At 30.8% G+C, this 21,126-nt stretch overlaps 2 protein-coding genes across 2 annotated transcripts; both read left to right on the forward strand.

Moving 5' to 3' along the window:
* The first annotated feature begins 652 nt into the window (after positions 1-652).
* LOC131179376 (probable pectinesterase 29) lies at positions 653-5,646 on the forward strand. The gene is made up of 6 exons (XM_058146196.1): positions 653-832; positions 915-1,051; positions 3,930-4,089; positions 4,306-4,512; positions 4,712-4,938; positions 5,017-5,646. Exons 1-6 carry the CDS (start codon positions 653-655, stop codon positions 5,174-5,176), a joined length of 1,071 nt encoding a protein of 356 aa, XP_058002179.1. The 3' UTR covers positions 5,177-5,646.
* Positions 5,647-13,255: 7,609 nt separating this feature from the next.
* Positions 13,256-19,726, forward strand: LOC110665863 (protein PHR1-LIKE 3). Its single transcript, XM_021826143.2, has 6 exons — positions 13,256-13,665; positions 18,109-18,185; positions 18,279-18,333; positions 18,632-18,707; positions 18,789-18,858; positions 19,104-19,726. Exons 1-6 carry the CDS (start codon positions 13,470-13,472, stop codon positions 19,551-19,553), a joined length of 924 nt encoding a protein of 307 aa, XP_021681835.2. The 5' UTR covers positions 13,256-13,469; the 3' UTR covers positions 19,554-19,726.
* The last annotated feature ends 1,400 nt before the right edge of the window (positions 19,727-21,126 follow it).

The following is a 21,126-nucleotide window of genomic DNA, read 5'->3' on the forward strand; positions in this document are numbered from 1 at the left end:
ACGAAAAAGATGGTAGTGAACTGAATGATTGAGATGCATATGTGAGGGCTGTACATTGCCTTGGAAGCTTTGTATCCACGGCAGTAGAGTCCCTTTAGGTGCGGTGCAAGCATGCTTTGAGTTGTTCAAAGCCTTTAGGAGGAGGATCAATTCGTAACAATTGGCTACTAAGAGATATTTAGATTTCAAGGGGATGGTAATTCTAATTTTTATTTTTGTTTTTTAATTTTATTGATAGACAAAGGATAAGTATAGTTATGGGTTTAAAAGAACAACTCAACAAGAGCCCAAAAATCATAGAGTAGAAAAAAAGAGGCCTGAAAACGCTCTACAATATAAGTCTAGCCCAAGGCCCACAAAAAACAAACCCTAAAGCTATTGGAAGAGGGAGACGAAGTCACGCAGCACCACAGCCCATCTCATCCTCCGTCACACTCCGCCTGGAACGACAGTCGAATAATCACGCATAAAACGCCACCGAGGGCTCTTTTTCAAAATACATCCTTCCATGGAAAGCTAAAAGGCCCTAAAAGACAAAAAAGCCACCATCTTCAATGATCAATGAAAAAATCGATGGCCAATTGTTTTATAGCCTTTAAGCTTTCAAGGGTCAAATAGTGAAAAAATAGTAGTCGGTTATGAGTCTTCGGAGATGAACATTCTCACTGCCCAAAATAGATCTGCACCCATTTGCCGGCTAGGGCAAGCTTTTGTAGTTATCGGTACGAAAACGAAAGACATCTCTGAACACCAACACCAAACGAGAGCAACAGAAAACCAGATCTTAAAAGATCTAAGACAATCAATGCTGAATAGCGTCAAATTGACTATCGCATGTTTAAAGAGTCCATCATGAGCAACGAACCTAAAAGCAACAAAATCACAACGCAAAACCTACGTACAACCCTATCTAGAGGAGGGGAAGGGCAATCCATATTTGGGCAGGGCATGTAGGGCCATCCTTCTCCAAGAAGGGCAGAGAGCGACCTCAAAATCAAGCAAAAGAAGAGATCTTTGTCTCAGAAAAAACGAAAAACCATAGACAGAAAAGGTTAGACTTTATCTTTGGCTATCCTTTTACTCCTTACTCTCACCATATAAGTAATTCTTGTAATTTCGATGATTCAATCTCAATGAATTGTGATATGACAATTATTTATTTACTTTTTAGATAACAAATTATTAGAAAAGAATAATATCATTTTAGCCATTGAACTAGGTTAGGTTTGGCAAAATATACTTTTTTAACTCATTAATGTAATTATTAATTAAATGGTAATCTCCTTCTTGCTCATTTCTCTTTTTATTTTTTTTTTTTTTTTTTTCTCTCTCACTCCATGGCAAATTCGGAGCCAAAAGGTTGGGTAAAATCCACCTGTATTTATGAATAATAATAATATAAAAAAAAAACTACCCATTTTTTACCCATTTAGGTTTTTGTGCTCTAAATTGTTAGATTTATAGCTCTTTGACTAGGTATTAAGCTTATATTGTATTTCTCAATAGCAACCTCTATTTCCACATCTACACTTATTAAGGTCACAATCAATTTAATTAATAAAATTTATGTAAACTAATTTATTTTCTAATAATCACTATTTCTGTCTTAATTTAATTAGCATTTCATGTTTATAGCCCACTTTTCTTATACATTATTTAATAAAAAAAACTTAATAATTTAAACTTAAAAAAAGAAGAACCATAAAAAAAAAACTTAAAAAGAAAATAAAAAGGTGTAATAATCTTTGAAGACAATGTTCACTATGGTTGTTTTCCATTACACTTAGCCATTTTTTTTTCTTTATAACTATGATTTTATATTTATTTATTTATTTTAATTTTTTTTATTATTTTCATTTCAGGGTTGTACATAGTCTCAAATCCTTTATAAACATTAAGAGGAAATGTTGCTGTGTAGTACTGAAGGATTAATCATTTTTCTGCTCTATTTTTTTTTTAACCTTTTATTTATTATGTCTCAATGAAATTTATTTCAATTTTTTAATCACTTATAATGATGTAAACATATGTTTTTGCTTCAAAATATCACTGTTTATTTGTTTTGTCTTCAAAGATTATTAGACCCATTTTTTTCCTTTTTAAATTTTAATTATTAAGTTTTCTTTCTTTATTTTTAATTCTTATTAAATAAGATATAAGTTATAGACTACAAACATGAGATGCTAACTAAATTAAGATATAAACACTGATTATTGACGGAAAAAATAATCTACAATTTTTTTTAAAATTAAATTTTTTAATAAAAAAACCAGGAAGTCTACATAACTTGTATTAATTAAATTGATTAGCAAGTGTAGTTATGAAAATAGAGATTCTGTTATCAATAATTAAAAAAATATATATATTTCTCTTGTATTTGCCAATTGCCATTAAGTTATTTTAAAAATATACCCTCTCATGTGGTGTGATATTATTGTTAAAATATTCTTTATGGAAGTAGAATTTTGGTTGATTTGAATTGAAGTTTTTATCCTTATAAAGCCTGTTACTTATGGGGAAAAAAAGTACATTAAAAATTATATTTTATTATAGATATAAATTGAAGGTAGTTTCATGGTATATAATATATATTTTTTTATAGAAAAATGTGGACCAACATTTCTTGCCTTAAGTTAATGGAGATTGAGAGAAAACCCAAAGAATGGGACGAGAATAACACCAGGCAGACTAAATGTGCTCATTCTCAAATTTTCTCACTGCCAATATATAAAGCAAACCATTTCCAACAAGTTCCACCGTTTCAGATTTATTTCTTTACCATTTCAAACAATTAATTGTGTTTTTCTATCTCATTTCTTACTCTAAAAGAATCATGAAATGAAAGGAAAAAAAAAATACAAATAAGAAAGGAAATGAAAATCATTAATTCCAAATTAAACAGACTTTTGACTTTCCTTTTCTGCTCCAAATTTTTGCTCATATTTACTTACCTAACTAGCAATGAATATATAAATTTCCATTTACTGATAAATTTCCCATCTTCTTTAGCATTTTATTTTTTTTCAAAATTATTTGTTTTTCATTTCTAATTTCTGTGAAGATGTTGCTTCAGTGGTGTTTTTGGTTTGCTGTATTGGTGGGTAGCTCTCACTTTGAACATGCCAATGGAAAATTGCATGTAAGTGGTCGTTGGTATAGAAAAAATAAGGGATCACCTTATGTACCCATCCTTGTTGATCGGTTAGGGTATGGCAATTTTTCAACTGTTCAATCTGCCATTGATTCCATCCCATCAAATAACCAACAGTGGTTTTGTATCTATGTCAAGGCTGGAATATATAGGTAACATCTTTTTTCAATAAGGCCTTTTTCAAAAAAAACAAAGTGCTCTTTCTATTGGCAGCTGCCTGCTGCTTGAAAATTTTCTTATTTCCTTTACTTAATTGTGTTATTCTCTTCTCACATTATTTATTTTTCAATTTTAATCTCTAGGAAGATGTTGCTTCAGTGGTTTTCATTTTTATGGTTTACTCTGTTAGTGTACAGCTCTCACTTAGGACATACCAATGGGAATTTGCATTAAGTGGTCATTGTTATAGAAAAAGTAAGGCATTACCTTATGTACCAATCCTTGTTGATCAGTTAGGGCATGACAATTTTTCTAGTGTTCAATCTGCTATTGATTTCATTCCATCAAATAACAATGGTTTTGTATCCATGTTAAGGCTGCAACGTATAGGTAAAATACTTTTTCTTTTATTTTTCTTTAATTTTATAAATAATATAAGCCCTCATAACATACTTTTTTTTTAAAAAAAAAAAAACTTTACACATAACTCTTTCTTTATTTCAATGATGAGTTACACGAAGATAATACTTGTTTATTCGAATAAATCTTTTAACTCAATTTTAGTGAAATTTAAATATGCTATATTGTAATAGAAATTTCAAACTTATTTTGCCTATAGGGAGAAGGTGAAGATCCCATATGATAAACCATACATCATTCTTAAAGGAGAAGGGAAAAGAAGAACTCTGATAGTTTGGGGAGATCATTATTCCACGTCACAAAGTCCTACTTTCATGTCTTTAGCGGATAACGTTATAGTTAGAAGCATTAGCTTTGTGGTAAGAAATCACTAATTTTTATTATGATTATCATTAACTATTTTGCCCAATAAAATTCATCTTTTTTTTTTTTCTTCTTCTTTTGTAAATAAGGGGAAAGGTGGATTTGAGTTTGAGAGATGGGGTGCGAAAATAAGTGTTCTTTGTCTCTCACTGCTACAAGTATCATAACTTCACATCTTAAATGAATTTTTTTCCCCCTAATTTCATGAACAGAACACGTACAATTTCCTTCACTTTTATAATCGTATGGCACCAGCGGTAGCTGCCATGATTTCTGGAGATAAATCTGCATTTTACCGGTGTAATTTTGTTGGGGTGCAAGACACTCTGTGGGATGATCAAGGTAGACATTATTTCAAAGCTTGCACCATTCAGGGAGCTGTTGATTTTATCTTTGGTAGTGGCCAATCTATATATGAGGTAGTTTTGTTTTGATAATTATCACCCTTTTTTCAACTAATTACATATATTCACCAGAAATCCCTAACTATTTGAATGATTTAATTACAAATGCATAAGATGTTAATTATAAAAAAATTAATTTGTATATATAGGTGCATTGTTTATAGGTCACTGACTGAAATGGTTCATTTGTTTTTCTTCCCATGTGTACTTGCAGGGTTGTACCATAAAGGTACTTGGAGGTGGGTTTATAACTGCACAAGGAAGAGATAGCCCAAATGATTCAAATGGATTTGTGTTCAAGGGCTGCAATATCTTTGGCACTGGTCTAACCTACTTGGGGAGGCCATGGAGAGGGTATTCCAGGGTGATATTCTTCAAGTGTTACTTTGCAAATGTTATACAGCCCACGGGATGGAATTCTTGGAATTATGTTGGCCAAGAGTATGTTCCTTAACCATTCATTTTTGGTAATTTTTGTTGAAATTGTAAAGAAAATTGCTGAACTTGTATAATGAACAGGAACCAAATAACATATGCAGAGTACGGATGCTATGGACCAGGAGCTGACTCTAGACAGAGGGTGAACTGGATGAAGAAGCTGAGCCTTCAAGCCATAAATGAATTAACTAGCATGTCTTTCATTAATTCTGAAAACTGGATTCAACGGCAACCTATTTAGCCTATTTGGTGAAAAGTACCAAGTCATTCCATGACTGCATTTTTTTTTATTTTTCTTTTCTTTGTACTATTCATCCTCCAATATATACATCTTCCTTCTTCATTTTATGTTGCCGTGTCTTCCTTGGAGAAATGGAATCTAAGAACAAATGTTTGGATGCATTGCTCTTCAATAATCCTATAGGAAACACATCAAAGCAAAATGGCTCCAGAGAGGCCATATCAATTTGCATTTGCTCTACTTATCATTGATTCCATTGCCTATTTTCTTCTTATATACTTGTGTTTTAGGTATTTTGAAGAGACCTTCTCTATCATTGTCAAAAGTTGAGAATGGGTTTCACATCCCCTTCTGAGAACTTTTTCTCTTATTCTATTGCTTCTACATCAAGAATGCCACTGTAAGATACAGAAATGACCTCGAGAAAGGGGTAAGCTCGCTAATAAAACAATATTTTGCCACAATAGAAAATGCATGCATGTTTGATGCTAATCCTGATAAGGCTAAACAAATTATGTTTGTTAATCCTGATATGCTAAGAATCATTGTCACCTGCAATGCTCTTCATGATTCAACTTTGTTTCGTCGAGGAGATAGTTGCCAAGAAGAAACCTCAGAAATCAATAAAAGTAACCAGAGGTTAGAGTCCAGATGAGGAATGATAAAAGCTACCTCTCAAATATTAGTTTTCTGAGTTTTACGTGGGAAGATAATAAGGAAAGCTGCTCATTGAAATTACTACTTAAAGGATCTTTGTCTGGCGCAATTGTTAGTCCTGCAACTTTACCTTATAAACACAAGCAAAAGAAAGAAACCAGACGCACACTTGAATAACCTTATAACTACATCAAAAGGAAACAAATAAAATGAAGAATTAAAAGTGCAATTGCGAAGCAATATAATCCACAAGTTCATCCCTTTCTCGATGCAGTGACTCTCGAAAGATCGATGTTGACAGAAGTAAAAATAAACCATTTCTCCACTTGTGCATCCATTATGTGCTCATTCATGTGTACATAGTAAGAGAGAAAGAAATGTACCTCTGTGTCCATTGAAGAGGAAATTGAGCTTTTGGGAAGCCACAGAGAGAGAACATGAAATTCAAGACTGCGAAGATGGGATCACAAATCATAGGATTGTGACTCCTTTGCTGCAGGAACGACTTATCGTATTCAGTCAACCGCGTGAAGGCCCATCTATGGCCCATAAACAATTTTAGATTAAGATATAGTGCTGTTTAGAGTTGTAATTTAATTTTTTTTAAATATTATTTTAAATGTTATTAAAAATAATTGAATAAATTTATTCAATTATCGTAAAGTTTTATTATTAAGAAAATATATTAAATTAAATTTAAAATCATTTTAAAAAAAAAATTATAATTAATATATTTAAAAGAATTTCTTTTCAATAGCAATTTTGAATCTTATTAAAAATTAGAAAATCTCCGTGATTTTTAAAGAGAGGTTCCATCAATCGGCCAAGTACAACAAATTCTATAATTTTTTTTATATAATTAACTATTTATTTTAATATTCTTTTTCACTTCTAGCAGTAACTCTCTTCAGTCTTCACTGAAAAACATACTGATTAGTGTTAATGATCGATGATGCTATGTTTTTTTTTTTTAATTAATTAATCTCTCAACTAACACTAAAATTTAAATTTTAAAAGCAACTTTGTCCCTTTCATCACTCATATTATATACATTATAACATTAATCATTAATAGGACCATGGCCTTCTAGACCTTCATGATGATGATTAGATTAAACATGCTTAATTATTGCTCATATTATTCATTGGATAATAAATTAAGTCCAAAATTTCCCTCAAATTTCTTTATGATCATTCCTTGTTTGGATGACGATGATGATGATGATTCGGTGAGCAACTGTGCCATGTGATACACCTGGATTTTGGCATTTTAAAAAGCATTTGAATATGCATATTTGTATATATAAAGCAAATATTGGCAATGGATGCGTCATGACTCATGCCGGCAAGCAAGAGACTCCTCTGTCAAACTCGAAACTTTCCTTCTTTCTTCCCCTTCATTGTATATTCAGCACTTAATTAGCCTTTTGAGTTAGGCATGTGCATATCTTATTATCTCTCCATAAACATTCTCTTTAATATATATGTTTTTTTTTATTAAAACTTTAAATTTTATAATAATTATTATATAGAATAGATATATAATTTGAAAAATGATTAGATAGAACATATAAAATGTGATAACTGTAATACACATTTTGTTCATGCACTTCGACAAGGCACGCATCTTTAATTAGACATCCATGTTACACATTATTGTTGACAATACTTTAGTTGATTGCCCTACCTAATCTATCCCATAATATACATGCATATGCAAAATCAATCTACAATAAATTCAAAGTTGTTACACTAATTGTTTAAGAAATGGTCTTTCAGGATGCCACGTTAAATGTAAAATGTGCGTATGTATGGGTTATATATGAATAAATATATTGTTAAAGTTGTTATGATTTTAATAGTAATCAGTTCCTATCACTAACCCGTGTGTGTATGTAACAAAAAAAAAAAAGAGCTTGAGTGAAAATTAAGAAAAGCTGAGTGCCTCAGTATGGCCCTAATTAAAATCTGCGAGTAAGTCGGACATGCTTAAGTGCTGATATTTCAAAATCTTACATCGAATATAAAATGTACGTGTGGTTTGAAAATAAGGAAGAAATTAATTTTTTTTCTTTTTAATTCATAAAATTTTTAAAAAGGAATAAATTTTATTTTAAATTAATTCTTTTCATTTTTTTCAATCGACTTTGATTGAAACTCAAAATCGATATTATTTTTAGAAGCAATTCTAATATTATTAAATTAAACTTTATTAATTAATTATTAATGAATTCAATCGAATATTACGTATTTCTCTTTTTATAATTTTTTTGAATATAAAAATTAAATTTTCTCAAATTTAAAGTCAACTATTTAGTTGGTAGATGATGGACACGTTTGAGGCACTGTTGAATTGAATGATGAGAGTCTACTATGGTGGCGGTGGACTTGAATAAGCCTAAAGGGGCATGATTTTTTAGAAGTGGTCATTTCAGCCGTTGGATGGACTGACTTGAATCGTTGACCCTATCACAAAAGCTGTCACCTTTTGTAATTTTTAAAGCGAAGATCCTACTCAAGATCACAAACATCTAAAATTAAGTGTGCTTTGATACAGAATAAGAGAGCATCCTCCTTCGCAAAATTTCTACTCTAGAGAGCGATGGCTGCTTGAAATTTAACAATTTAGGATTAGGTGGAGGGGACCCAATATATAACAAAGTCAATATTTAATCAAGAAAATTAAGCCACTTAATGATTGCCTAAACTGCATTTCATATTTAATTACTAACTAATTTAATTAATGGTTTAACATTGCTTATTTCTTGATTTAGATAAATTAAATAGTAAAATTATTAATTTAATTATCAAGTATGTTTCTTGTAATATCATGTATGAGATTAAAATTTTAATCTCTGACATTCCTTTTTTTAAAATTTTTTAGGATAATTCCTATTTATATCAAGAATGGAAAGTGGGTTTTATGTGTCCAAATTAGTTAATAAATGTTTTTTTTTTTAAGATAAAAAATACACATATGGATCAGAGAGACATAATTGAACCATTGTTAAAATTATAGCAATTTTAATAGAGTTTTTTTGTCCTCTATAACTCATACACACATTCTCATATGATGATGTGAAATTTTAAAAGACTAGCTCTTAGACATGCCTAACTCACTTACGGATCTTAATTAGTGTCACACTGTGCACTTTCACCTCTCATTTATTTTTCACTCAGACGATTACTTTTTTTTTATCAAAAGTAAATAACACACATGAATTAAAGACGTGGTTAAATCGCTTAAAATTATAATAATTTTAATAGAAATTCTGAGTTTATATAACTTATATACACTCACCACGCTATGTGGGATGATTAGGAAATGTTTCTTTCACGTTATTCAAATGACATTGATAATAATATTTAATATAGTGATGGCCAGCTCAAAAAAAAAAAATCATTTTTCTATTGGCAGCTGCTCGCCTGATTTGTGTCTCATCCTAGGCAATGGACGGCCATTTTTTTTTTTTTAACTTGATTATCATACATCCTTTATAATAATGATGATGGCTTAACACAAAAATTCGAATTTTACATGTTGCAATTATGCGTCTCTTTCAGCACTGTAAAAGAAAATACAAAAACGGGGGGAAATGTGTAGAAGATTTCAACCAAATGGTTGAAACAGGGAAGGCAATTAGGCAAAGAATCTTAAGCCTTTTTGTTGGTTCAACTGATTAAAGAATTGATTTAACCCATGACCGCAAATTGTCAGTAGCACAAAAGAGCCTAGGTTTCAACTTTACAAGGTACATTTCAGTAAACAAATGCACCATCAAAGGCTTTAGTAGAGATGCTCGTTTATATCCAGCTGCTGTTGTGATGTCCTTGTAAACCTGCAGCAAGTTGGGTGCATGCATTGCAAAGCAGAAAAAGCAAAGAAAGAAAAGGGTATTGTCACTTGTCAGCAAACCCCACTCCAATCACCATAATTGGGTACCTTGGAAGACATTTTTTTGTCTCAAGGTTCATTGTCAGCTTGTCCTGCTAGCTACTTGCTATGAACTTGCAATCACTTCTATTTTTATTTATCTTCAAATAGAATTCGATGGCAACCATATATATAAACAATTTTGTGGGGTCCAAAACCTGGCCGACTTTGTTTTTATGGCCTCCAGTGCCCTTGGACTGGCCTTGTCAACTCCCCCTTTCTTATCCACCCACCACCTCCATCTATTGCCTCAGGCAGGTCATTGCTTCTGTGGGCAAAAATTTTGGATTCAATTAAGTACACCCAATCCCATAATTATAAGGTAAATTATATAAATGATACCTCAAATTATATGTATATAATAATAAAGTACTTAAATTTCAATTTGTAACATAAAAACTTTTTAATATTTAATTTAAATAATATAAAACCTTATGTAATATTTAGTAGTCAATTTTTAAATTATTTTTTATTGACATTACACTTGTAAGATTAAAAATTATATTCTCTTTATTAATTTGACACTTATTATGAAAAAAAATAATTTTATTCTCTATTTACTCACAATTTCAACAATTCAAATTACACATATCAATATTTTAATAACTCAAAACCTATTTATCCAAAAATATAATTTTTTAATTTGATAAATAACACATCAGTATGAATAATATATAACACATCAATATAAATAACTTAGAAATCAACTATTGAAGACAAGAGAAGGGGTTTATGTTTATATAATTTGCCCCATAATTATATTGAAGGTATTAGGATTAGCATTATTTAATTTATACGATCAAAAAATTGAATTGAGTTAGATTGATAGTATTGTAATTTTGGTTTAATTTAACCATGGATTGACTCAGTTAGAACATTTGATTTACCTTTTTTTTATTTTAAAATTGAACATACCAAAGCGACTCAATGGTCACTTCTAAAAGAAATTAATGGGGGTAGAGTTTTCCTAGAATAATATGGATTAATATTTATTCTGAAAACGCATATTTACCTAGTTCATAATCTGCTTAATTGCATGAGGTTATAGCCTTATAGCCTATAGGGTTTCAGCTGCCAAACATAAGAGGATATAAGAATTCAAATACAAAGCCTATATCATATGCATAAATTATGGAGATTCTTGAGCTCTAGATATATTCTCTCCATTTAATGATTTATAACATTTATATTATATAAGGATGAAACAGAAAGTCGTCATCCCTAATGGTTTTAGACGCTAATAGATGAGCTAAACTATTAGAAGCTCTACTAACAAAAGAGAAAGAACAATTAACAAAGTTTACAACAAAAGACAAAGTTTCCTGGATCATTCCTTCGATTTTCTGAAGAATTCTGCTCCCATTCATAGCATCAATAACCGACTTGGCATCTCCTTCAATGATGGTATCACGGAATCCCTTGCTTCTTGCTAGGAGGATGGCCTCTCTACATGCTAAGCTTTCCAACACAAGAGAATTGCAAAATGCCAAGGATTCTTTTACAAACCCACCCCAAGAGTTTGCCCAAGTGAGTTACGAGCAATGGCTACAATTGAACTAGAGTTACTCTGATTGTTAGACGTTGTATCAAATTTTTATTTGCTTTTGTATGTTGATTACATGTCAATTGTAGCTAAAGATACTTTCGAAATCAATAGATTGAATACATTTGAATTATTATATTTTCACTCTTTTTGGATTTATTACTAAAAAGAGGCTATTTAATTGCAAAGAGCATAATAACTAAAATAAAATGGTTTTATTAATATAAATTGGAACTTAAAAATTATAAACTTAATGATTATGGTTTCAAAGGCATTTTTTGTATGTTTTCATATAATTAATTAAATTAAAATATTATATTTTTTAATACTAAAAATTATTTTTAAGTGATTTTCTTTTTTTTATTAATTAAAATTGAACTAAATTCAATACATCCAATAAGTATAAATAGCAATTTTTGTATTAATCCTAATATAAATTGACCACGAACTCACTTTTTTTTAATTGTTCTTTATAAAAAATAGATTAAATTGAATTTAAATTAAAATTTACAAGTAAAATAAGCTTAAAAATAAAAAAATAAGCTAGTGAATAAATAAAATATTAAGCCATTTATTATATGCATAGGAACTCACATGATTTTTGTATGAAATTTGATAGAAGAAAGCAATGATAATGGAGTTCAAATATCATATAACTGTGAACATATATTATATTTCTTTTGAAAGATTTTATTTTGTCAAAAAATATGGGATGACTGTTTTGACCCCAAAAAAAAAAAGATTTTTGAATGTTGTTCCCGTCTATTAATTTTATTCATAAAATATAAATTGTCTTTTTCTAGCTTTATAATAATCTTAATATGAATAATTTGTTATTTATTAAATCAAAATCAATAATAATTAAAATTTAAATAAATTATATAGCATATTATAAATTCACCCTTAAACTTTATAAAAAAAAATTATAATATCTTATATTATTCAAATATTTTATTACATATCTCAATTTTTATAAAAATTTTATGATATGTTTTAATTTTTATAATGTTGAATTAAATATTTTTTTAATTAATATATCATTATATCAGCATAATTAAAATTAATATTCTTTAATTTATGAATATTAAAAATATCTTAATTTAAGTTAAGTTGTATTACAAGATGTATTAAAAATTCATGGTGAATATCATTTTATAAAATTCAGTTCAATTATATATATATATATCATTTTATAAAATTCAGTTCAATTATATATATATATATATATATATATAGCTAACTACCGCAATACCATTCAAATATCACATCAATCTTGAAAAGAAAAGCTCTATAATTGAGATAATACATTTTATAAACATGATTTTGCATAGCTGATTATCTTGGCTGAAAATTAATTATTTTTAAAGTGTGAAATGTGATAATTAATTTTCATACTCACTTGAATACTGAGAATTACATATATATATATATATATATATATATATATATAAACTATTTTTTTTTGAAAAATTTTAAAATTATGCATAACAAATCAATTTAATTCATTTAAAAATTTTTAAATAAATTTAAAATGTTTTCTAACATAATTAAATTTTGATTAATAACAAAGTTATATTAACTCAAGGAAAACATCATTATATAAAAGAATTAACATTAAATGTTGAAATGGTTGCATTATTTTATTTATTTTTCATGTATTATTATTAATTTTTTTTAATAATAATAATAATAATAATAAATTAATAAAAAAATTCCTAAAAATATAAATGAAAAGGGATGAGAGATAATATATTATATATTAATTTGTTTCTTAAAATTTTAACAGGGCACCACCACCATGTGCCAGCCAACCAGCCAGAGCCCTCTTCTTTCCCTACGCGCTGTACAACTACACCATAAATAAATAAATAAGAGAGAGGAAAAAATAAAAATTAAAAAAAAAAAAAATAGCCAAAGACAGGGACACAACACATCACGAAAAATGAGCCCATCGCTGTCTTAACCTCTGCATGTCTTAAGTTCTCTCTCTTTTTCTCTTTCTCTCTCTCGCACCCAATTACCCATTTATTGATATCTCCCTCCCTTCCTCTGTTGTCACTCGGGGCTCCGTGAGCCCCGGCTCTGGAACCCGATTCGGATCTTCTGCTGCATTTCCCGTTCGCCTTTTCTACTTCGGAGGGTTCTTTGTGTCAAGGGAAAATGTACTCGGCTATACACTCGCTGCCGCTGGATGGGAGTGTAGGACATGGGGAGTTCCAGGGGTCGCTTGACGGGACCAACTTACCTGGGGATGCGTGCTTGGTTCTCACTACGGATCCGAAGCCCCGCCTCCGGTGGACCGCCGAGCTTCATGAGAGATTTATCGATGCTGTAACCCAGCTGGGTGGACCTGACAGTGCGTTTAAACTTTCTATTTTCATTTACTAGTGCATTTTTGTCTATGCTTTTTTCTATTTTATTGTTTTCTTTTTGGGTTGCTGAGCTTTGTTGTTCTTTGTCTCTGGTTTCTTTAATCTAAAATGTGGTTTTATTTGACCTGACAATACTTATTTTCACTTGTAAGTACAAGTTTCTGTTTATGAATATGGTACAGTTTGTGTCAGCTACCGGTTCTGGTTTTGAATTTGATTAGGTGCTTGCTGCTGTTCGTACTGTTGTTTATTCGTAGAACTTAAAACTTGTGTTTCAGGGTTAATTAATGAGAGGAAGATTCTTCTTGTTCTTGATTCTTCTTTCTTTAAATCTAATCCCATTTTAGGGTGCAAATCTTCAAATTTAGTTCATTGGTTCCTTTGATTGACAACAACCACAACCACTGATCCTAGTTTTGTGCTTTTTGTTGCTTTTAATTTTCCGGGATTCTGTGTATTTAATTTTGTTGTGAATCTGTTTATGGGGTGTGTGCAGTAATTGATGTGGTGATTTTGCGTGTGGCTAACTTGTACTTGACGATATTTTTGGGTGATTATAGGAGTGCTTTTTTCCTTAATTACTAGAGGGGTTTTCACCCTTTTCCTTTCAAACTATTTTCTTGGGGTTTATTTGTTATCATTGGATATTTTTCATATATTTATTTTGGATGAATTGTCAAATTACACTGGTGTCATTGTTATTGCTAGCGTGATCATGGGTCCTGTTGCCCCTCTTTCTTCCTCTTTCTTTCATTGTGCTAGTTGTAGTGGAGATGACCCACTGGTTTTTTTTATTACTATGATATGTATATTTTTTAAATTGATATGATATTGACATTGCAAGAAGTGTTATCTTCAGCATTTCAATTGTTTTTGGTTGACTCATTAATGTCCCTTGATTTTGTGTGCTTATTGTTTTTCTAGTTCTTTTTTCTGTTAATTCTTGTGTTGTTGTTATGTGACTGTTGGAAATTTCTAACTTATTTTATCACGGGAAAACACAACTAAAAGGACAAATAGGCACCATTGAACTTTGTCTTTGCTTGGGAAAAAGAATATATATATATATATATATATATATATATATATATATATATATATATATATATATATATATATAAAGATTACTGTTGAATGGATATTATATGGAGAAATAAAAAAACTAATTTTGTGGTTTGTAACTTTTGACTATCTACATATGGGCAAAAGAACCGATAATACAAGCTCATTATGCTATTATGTATCTTGTTACCTGTTCTTGAACTTTTGAACCTTTTAGTTTAAATGGAAATCTTTGTAGTCACAGGAAGGAGTTGAGAAATTATAGGTTTCACATGCCTGGGTGGACTTATGCAATGTATTTGAACTGCACATATTAGGCTGGACATCTATATCTATATCTAGATCGATCTATGTCTATATCTACATCTATATAAATGTAAATAAATATAATAAAGCTGGTCTCAAAATGAATTTTTTTAATTTGTCCATGTGGCAATTTTACAACATCAATTGATGACATGTAAATAGCATTTAATAAAAAAAATTTATGACAATAGTTACAATTTAATTAATATTAGAAAAAATAAGAGTCATAGTTATAAATTATCTAAACTAAAACCATCTTTTAATTGTCCATTATAATTATAAAACCGTGTATTTAATTCTTTATGATAAAAAAATTTATGACAATAGTTACAATTTAATTTATACTATGAAAACTAAAAGTCATAGTTATAAACTATATAAATCAATATCACATATCAAAATTAAACTAGCCACCTGCAATGTCTAACCAAGTTTTTCTCTCAAACCTATCAAATGATATTTCAGTAACTGAGGAATTAGAAGGTGAACAACAATTTGCACAAATATCATAAGGTAATCTTATAATAATTTATTTATATATTTTATTGGCATCCTATTCTTTATTTTTTATATTCATTTTCGAGTTATATTTATTCTTTATATTTATTTTCTTTATGTTTTCACAGTGTCTTTTATAAATATTTCTTAAAACATTTAAAATAAAGTAAACATATAAGAGAAATGTCATATAGTTATATCTTTATTCAATTAAATAATATATTGATGATAATTATACCCGTGCAAAAGCATAGTTTGGTACTAATTCCAAGGTGTTCAAAAGCTTTGACTTTTCAGAATTGTTTTCAAATATGGTTTTTGTTTTTGGTGAATGTATTGATTATTGAATGATATATTGAATCCCTAGAATTAAAAATATATGTTACTCATGTTCAAAAGGAACAGGATAAAAAAGTCCAATGGAAAGATGAGTTATCTTATCTAGATCATATTCCCAATAATTTTTTGATTCAAAATCTGGTAAGAAAGATGAGCAATTTCTTTTGGTTACTGGGTGCAGGGTGGAAGTTTTAGCAGACAAGATCTTTCTCTATATTGTTTGATTTAAACTGCATTATGTTATGTTGATCCCCTTATCCCACTGATTTTCTTTTTTAATTTTATCTGTTTGCCATTCATCATTACTAAACTAAGAACTCTAATATGGTCTCTGTGAATTGAAAAATTGGAGTTTATGTCTTTCTATGAATATATGAATCTCAGTAAATAGTGGACTACTTGGAAAGCGCATCTTAAGAAAAGAAAGTCTGGTTGTTTAATTTTTGTTTTGCTTCCCTCTCCTCCCCCTCCCCCAATTATCTGAGTGTTCGTGTTGTACCAGCTACTTACTCAAACTTCAAGTATTCGTTATCTTTTTGACTGAGAAATGTGGATTTTTAAATCTCCTACTATATTCATTTTCATTTAATTGCAATTGCTACCTTTAGGATGGTTGGAGAAATGCCAAACCATGAGGGAGATAGAAAGTACACAAAACCAAATAAACCTTTTCACAAAGGCATAAGAAGATGAATATATCATCTTGGAGCCCTCTCTCAATCTTTCCTTTCATTTTCTTTGTTATATCTTTGAAGATGATTAGATTTATGTAAATCTTATCTTGCCGAAAGCACTTTACTTTTCTTTATAAATTCAAATTGGCATCCATTTTTTTTGGAGTCATAATGCCTTATCTGGCATGACATTGAGATGCGGCTTTCATCCGCTCTTATTTATTTGTTGCATTTTCTAAAACCTTCCTTTCTTTTGGGGAAAAAAAGGAAAGCTTTATTTATATATATGTTATCAGTCATGCTTTGGAAAGCAATGCTTATCAATTTTAATTTATTTATTTTTAGGTGTAGGGGTTGCACGTTTGCATCATTGGGAAAAATGATATTTATTGGCTTTCCTGTTTCCAAACATTTCAATGGTTCTTTGACACTTGTGTTCCAAACGTAAATTTATAAGAAGGAATTATCACCATGTTAGCTGGCATATGTTGTAGGGAGGTTTTGAGGGAAATTGCTGGCCAAGCATGGTACTTGGGGTATGATGGAAATTTTACCCAATTACATAACACAAAGTGGTCTTGTAGATGTGTGTAATGAAGTTCAAGTACATTTTATTTGACACGCTGGTGGTGATTGGCTAGGAGGAAATTATTAGTCATGCACCTAACCTCATACTTTTAACATATCATGGCACAATTACAGAGAACATTTGCAAGTATGACTATGGATGGTGGCTTGAATGTTCAATCATAGTCGAAGTGTAGGAGTGGTGTGGCTGTGTTGTCAAAGTGGCTCTCATGGATGTTATCCAACTTGCTGTAATCATAAATCTTGTTAAGCTTGCTCAACCTAATAGAAAGACAGTTTCATATGTTGATCTTAAATTTACTTAATCCCGTGTTTTCATTTCTGATGCATTTTATTTCACCAACAAAAATAGGTTAATAACATCAATGTAGTTTGTGTTTGTTTTTAGTACTTGTTGTAAGGAGCTGTAGCTGCTCTAAAAGTAAGTCATATGCAAATGCTGCACAGGGCGTAGTGCCCCTATTAGTTGATGCAGCATCCTACAATCCTCAATAGGGTGTCCAAAATGATGCATGTAAGACCTACTTTGATGCTTTGGGCACAGGCATCAAGTTTTACCTTGAGACTCAGGTGTCAAATAACATGCACAAGCTAATGTAATCATTTGACCTCAAAGGCTAGAAGCAAACCTGCAAAATGTCTGTATAAGGCACTGTGCTCTGATAGTAAGATGTTTGAATTTGATTAGCTAAAAATTGGATTTGACTTGTTAAACGTGATGCTAGTTGCTTTTATTATGGGTTTCACAGCTGGTTTCAAGCAGAAAGGTTATAAACTTATGGGTCTTTCAGTTATCCTGTCTAGCTTCCATCTAAGCATAGCCTATTGTCAACTCAAATCCTGAAATCCAATTATGATCAGCCAACATATGCATGTTAAGCGAATTTGAATTACTATTCTAGTGCACAATTCTTGTTGATTACTTACGGAAGATTTCTGGTTTCTTGACATGCATTGCAGAAGCAACACCAAAGACTATTATGAGAACAATGGGGGTAAAGGGCCTTACCCTGTATCACTTAAAATCTCACCTACAGGTTTGTTGATACAATTATTTCTTGAATCAGTTGATCTTTGAGGTGTTCTTTTTTCTTTTGATCATAGCTGTTCCTTGATGTCTTTGCCTGCAGAAATACCGGTTGGGAAGGCAATCTTGCAAAGAATCAAATGATAATTCTAAGGATGGTATGAAACTCAATTGCTTGAGAATCCTTAAGAGATTATATATTCTCTCATCACCACACCAACACCAACCCCAACACCCACCCCCCCCCTTCCCCCCCAAAAAGTTATTAAAATAATCCTGCAAGATCATAAATGTTAGAGAGGGTAGAAAATGGGGATGTGAAGTGTGGTTGGGTAGGTAGAATTAGGGAATAGAATGAAATCATTCTCTTTTGTAAATTGCAAAAATAAATTTCTGTTGAAAAAATGCAATTAAATTTCTAATCCATTTAGTAATGATGTGTAGTTGGGTTTGCAGTATCTGTTGCAGAAAGTCAGGATACTGGTTCATCAACATCAACGTCATCAAGATTGATAGCACAGGATCTAAACGAGTATGTCATTCAAATTTCCCTTTTGAGCAACTTTGCCCTATCTCTGTGTCATTAAAATGCTGCTTTTCATCCTTCAAACAGCGGTTACCAGGTTACTGAGGCATTGCGGGTGCAGATGGAAGTCCAACGAAGACTGCATGAGCAGCTAGAGGTTAGTTTTTACTCCTTGCTTTTGCATCTGGTGTGGCTGACAAAATATGGCTTTTGAACTTTTTCGGGTTAGCATACAGCGGTTGAGCATTGCTAATGATTTGTTATAAACGAAATACTAGTGCAATCTATATATCTCTATTGAATAGCTCTCCTTGTATAATTTGCGGTTTTGTTTTTTTAATACAATAGTGTGCTAGCTTAGTAGGTTCTTTAAACTCTTTTTGAGGGTTTTACTGTAAGTAGGTGCAGCGTCGTCTTCAACTTCGGATTGAAGCACAGGGGAAATACCTACAGTCAATTCTTGAGAAAGCTTGTAAAGCTCTGAATGATCAGGCTGCTGCATCTGCTGGGCTTGAAGCTGCCAGGGAAGAGCTATCTGAACTAGCAATCAAGGTTTCCAGTGAATGCCAAGGAATTGTCCCAGTGGATAACATCAAAATGCCTTCATTGTCGGAACTTGCTGCGGCTCTGGAGAACAAAAATACTGCGAATTTGCCAGCTCGAATTGGTGATTGTTCTGTTGAAAGCTGCTTGACTTCAACTGGGAGCCCAGTTTCTCCAATGGGTGTTGGTTCACAGGCAGCTGTATCCATAAAGAAAAGACCAAGGGCTGCGTTTGGTAATGGAGACTCCATACCCTTGGAAGGCAACATGCGGCAAGAAGTAGAATGGATGATGAGTAATATGGGATGAATGGCAAGACATTTCCATCCTAAAACCAGAAACTTATTTGTTTCTCTTTTGGCTTACTTTTTTTCCATGTCTAGTAGATCTAAACGTCAAGGTGACCTTAATCAAGTGTATCATTGGTGGTCTGTATAGTTTTTGGATCTTTTTGAGTTAAGAGGATGCCTTTTGTCTTATAACTTGCAAATCTTTCCCATTCTGCAGGATACTAGTCAGGACTCGGAAGATATGAATTGGATATTATATATTTTTAACCTGCACCGCTCTAAATGGGTCTCAATAATATATTATATATCACCAATGAACTTTAACTCTGGTAATATGGTTATAAAATAATACTATAAATATTATTGAATAAATTGTTATAAATTACTTTGAAAATATGATTTGTTTTATTAAAAATAAAATAACTGTATGTTTTTTTATTAGGCTGAGTTGAACATACTGAATTTTTTTTTCAACATTTGTGTTCATATAATGGCTGTTGGACTGCATAATGCCAATGTATAGTGTTACTTTTCCTTTTTAGTTCTCACCCATCTTTTAAATTCACCAATATTTGTTAGATGGGTACTCACTCAAACTTTGAGTTCAACACTTCTTACATCTTGAGGATTCAAAGATAATATCAGGTTAGGCCCTTTTTGTAACCTAAAATGCAATATTGTTTCTGATAAAAGAAAACTAATTTCCATGTACTGCTATGCTTGAAGAATGCGAGTGTAAACAATTGATTTATAAGCTTATAAATGAAGCAGAAATCTCAATAACCCGAGAATATTTCTTTTCGTTTATTTTTATATTTGAAATAAAAGAATTTAATTTTTTAAAATTAAAATAAAATTTAATTTAAAAAAATATTATTGTATAAAAATTTAATTGAATTATTTTTTAGCAATTGATTTATTCTGAATGAAGCCTATATTCATCTCTGAACAGTGAACATTGATTTATTTATTTCCTTTTTATTGCTAGAAGAGACAGTTAGAATAGCTTTCTTTGGTTAATGGTGTCTACACTTTAGAAATTTAATTTCCATTTTTATTTATTTATTAAGAAAGCAGATAACTTGAATTCTTTTGGCAATTGGCATCACTCTAGTACGAGCAAAATGCTTCTGCTTTTTAGTTTTTCCAATAATAATAATAGATAGAGAGAGAGATCGCGTCCCTAACCTAATAGTTCTGCTTGCTTTCAAAAGCCATGATGGCTTCTCCACTTTAGAGAACCCCAATTTGCTTATTCTTGAACCTTTTTTTCTCCTCTCTTTGCTTTGTGGGCATTTAAATACGTCCTTTCCCATTTCCTATATAATATACTGGGTGCCTTGTGTCTTTCTTTTTCTTTCTTGGAACAACCAACTGCTTCTTCTCTCTCATTGACAGCTATGAAAGATTCAGTGGGTATGTCTTCTCTGTCTCATTTCCTTTTTCTATTTCTGTTTGCTGAATTAACCAGCTTCTGTGCAACCCATGGCTGGGAATTGAAAAATAATGTGAACAAATGCAGATTAACTTGAGTTTATTTTTTCTGGGCATAGAATATAATCATGAAGCTTCAACCTTTGCTATTTAACTTG

This window comes from Hevea brasiliensis, chromosome 4 (assembly GCF_030052815.1).
Source record: "Hevea brasiliensis isolate MT/VB/25A 57/8 chromosome 4, ASM3005281v1, whole genome shotgun sequence".
In the NCBI taxonomy this organism is placed as follows: Eukaryota; Viridiplantae; Streptophyta; class Magnoliopsida; order Malpighiales; family Euphorbiaceae; genus Hevea; species Hevea brasiliensis.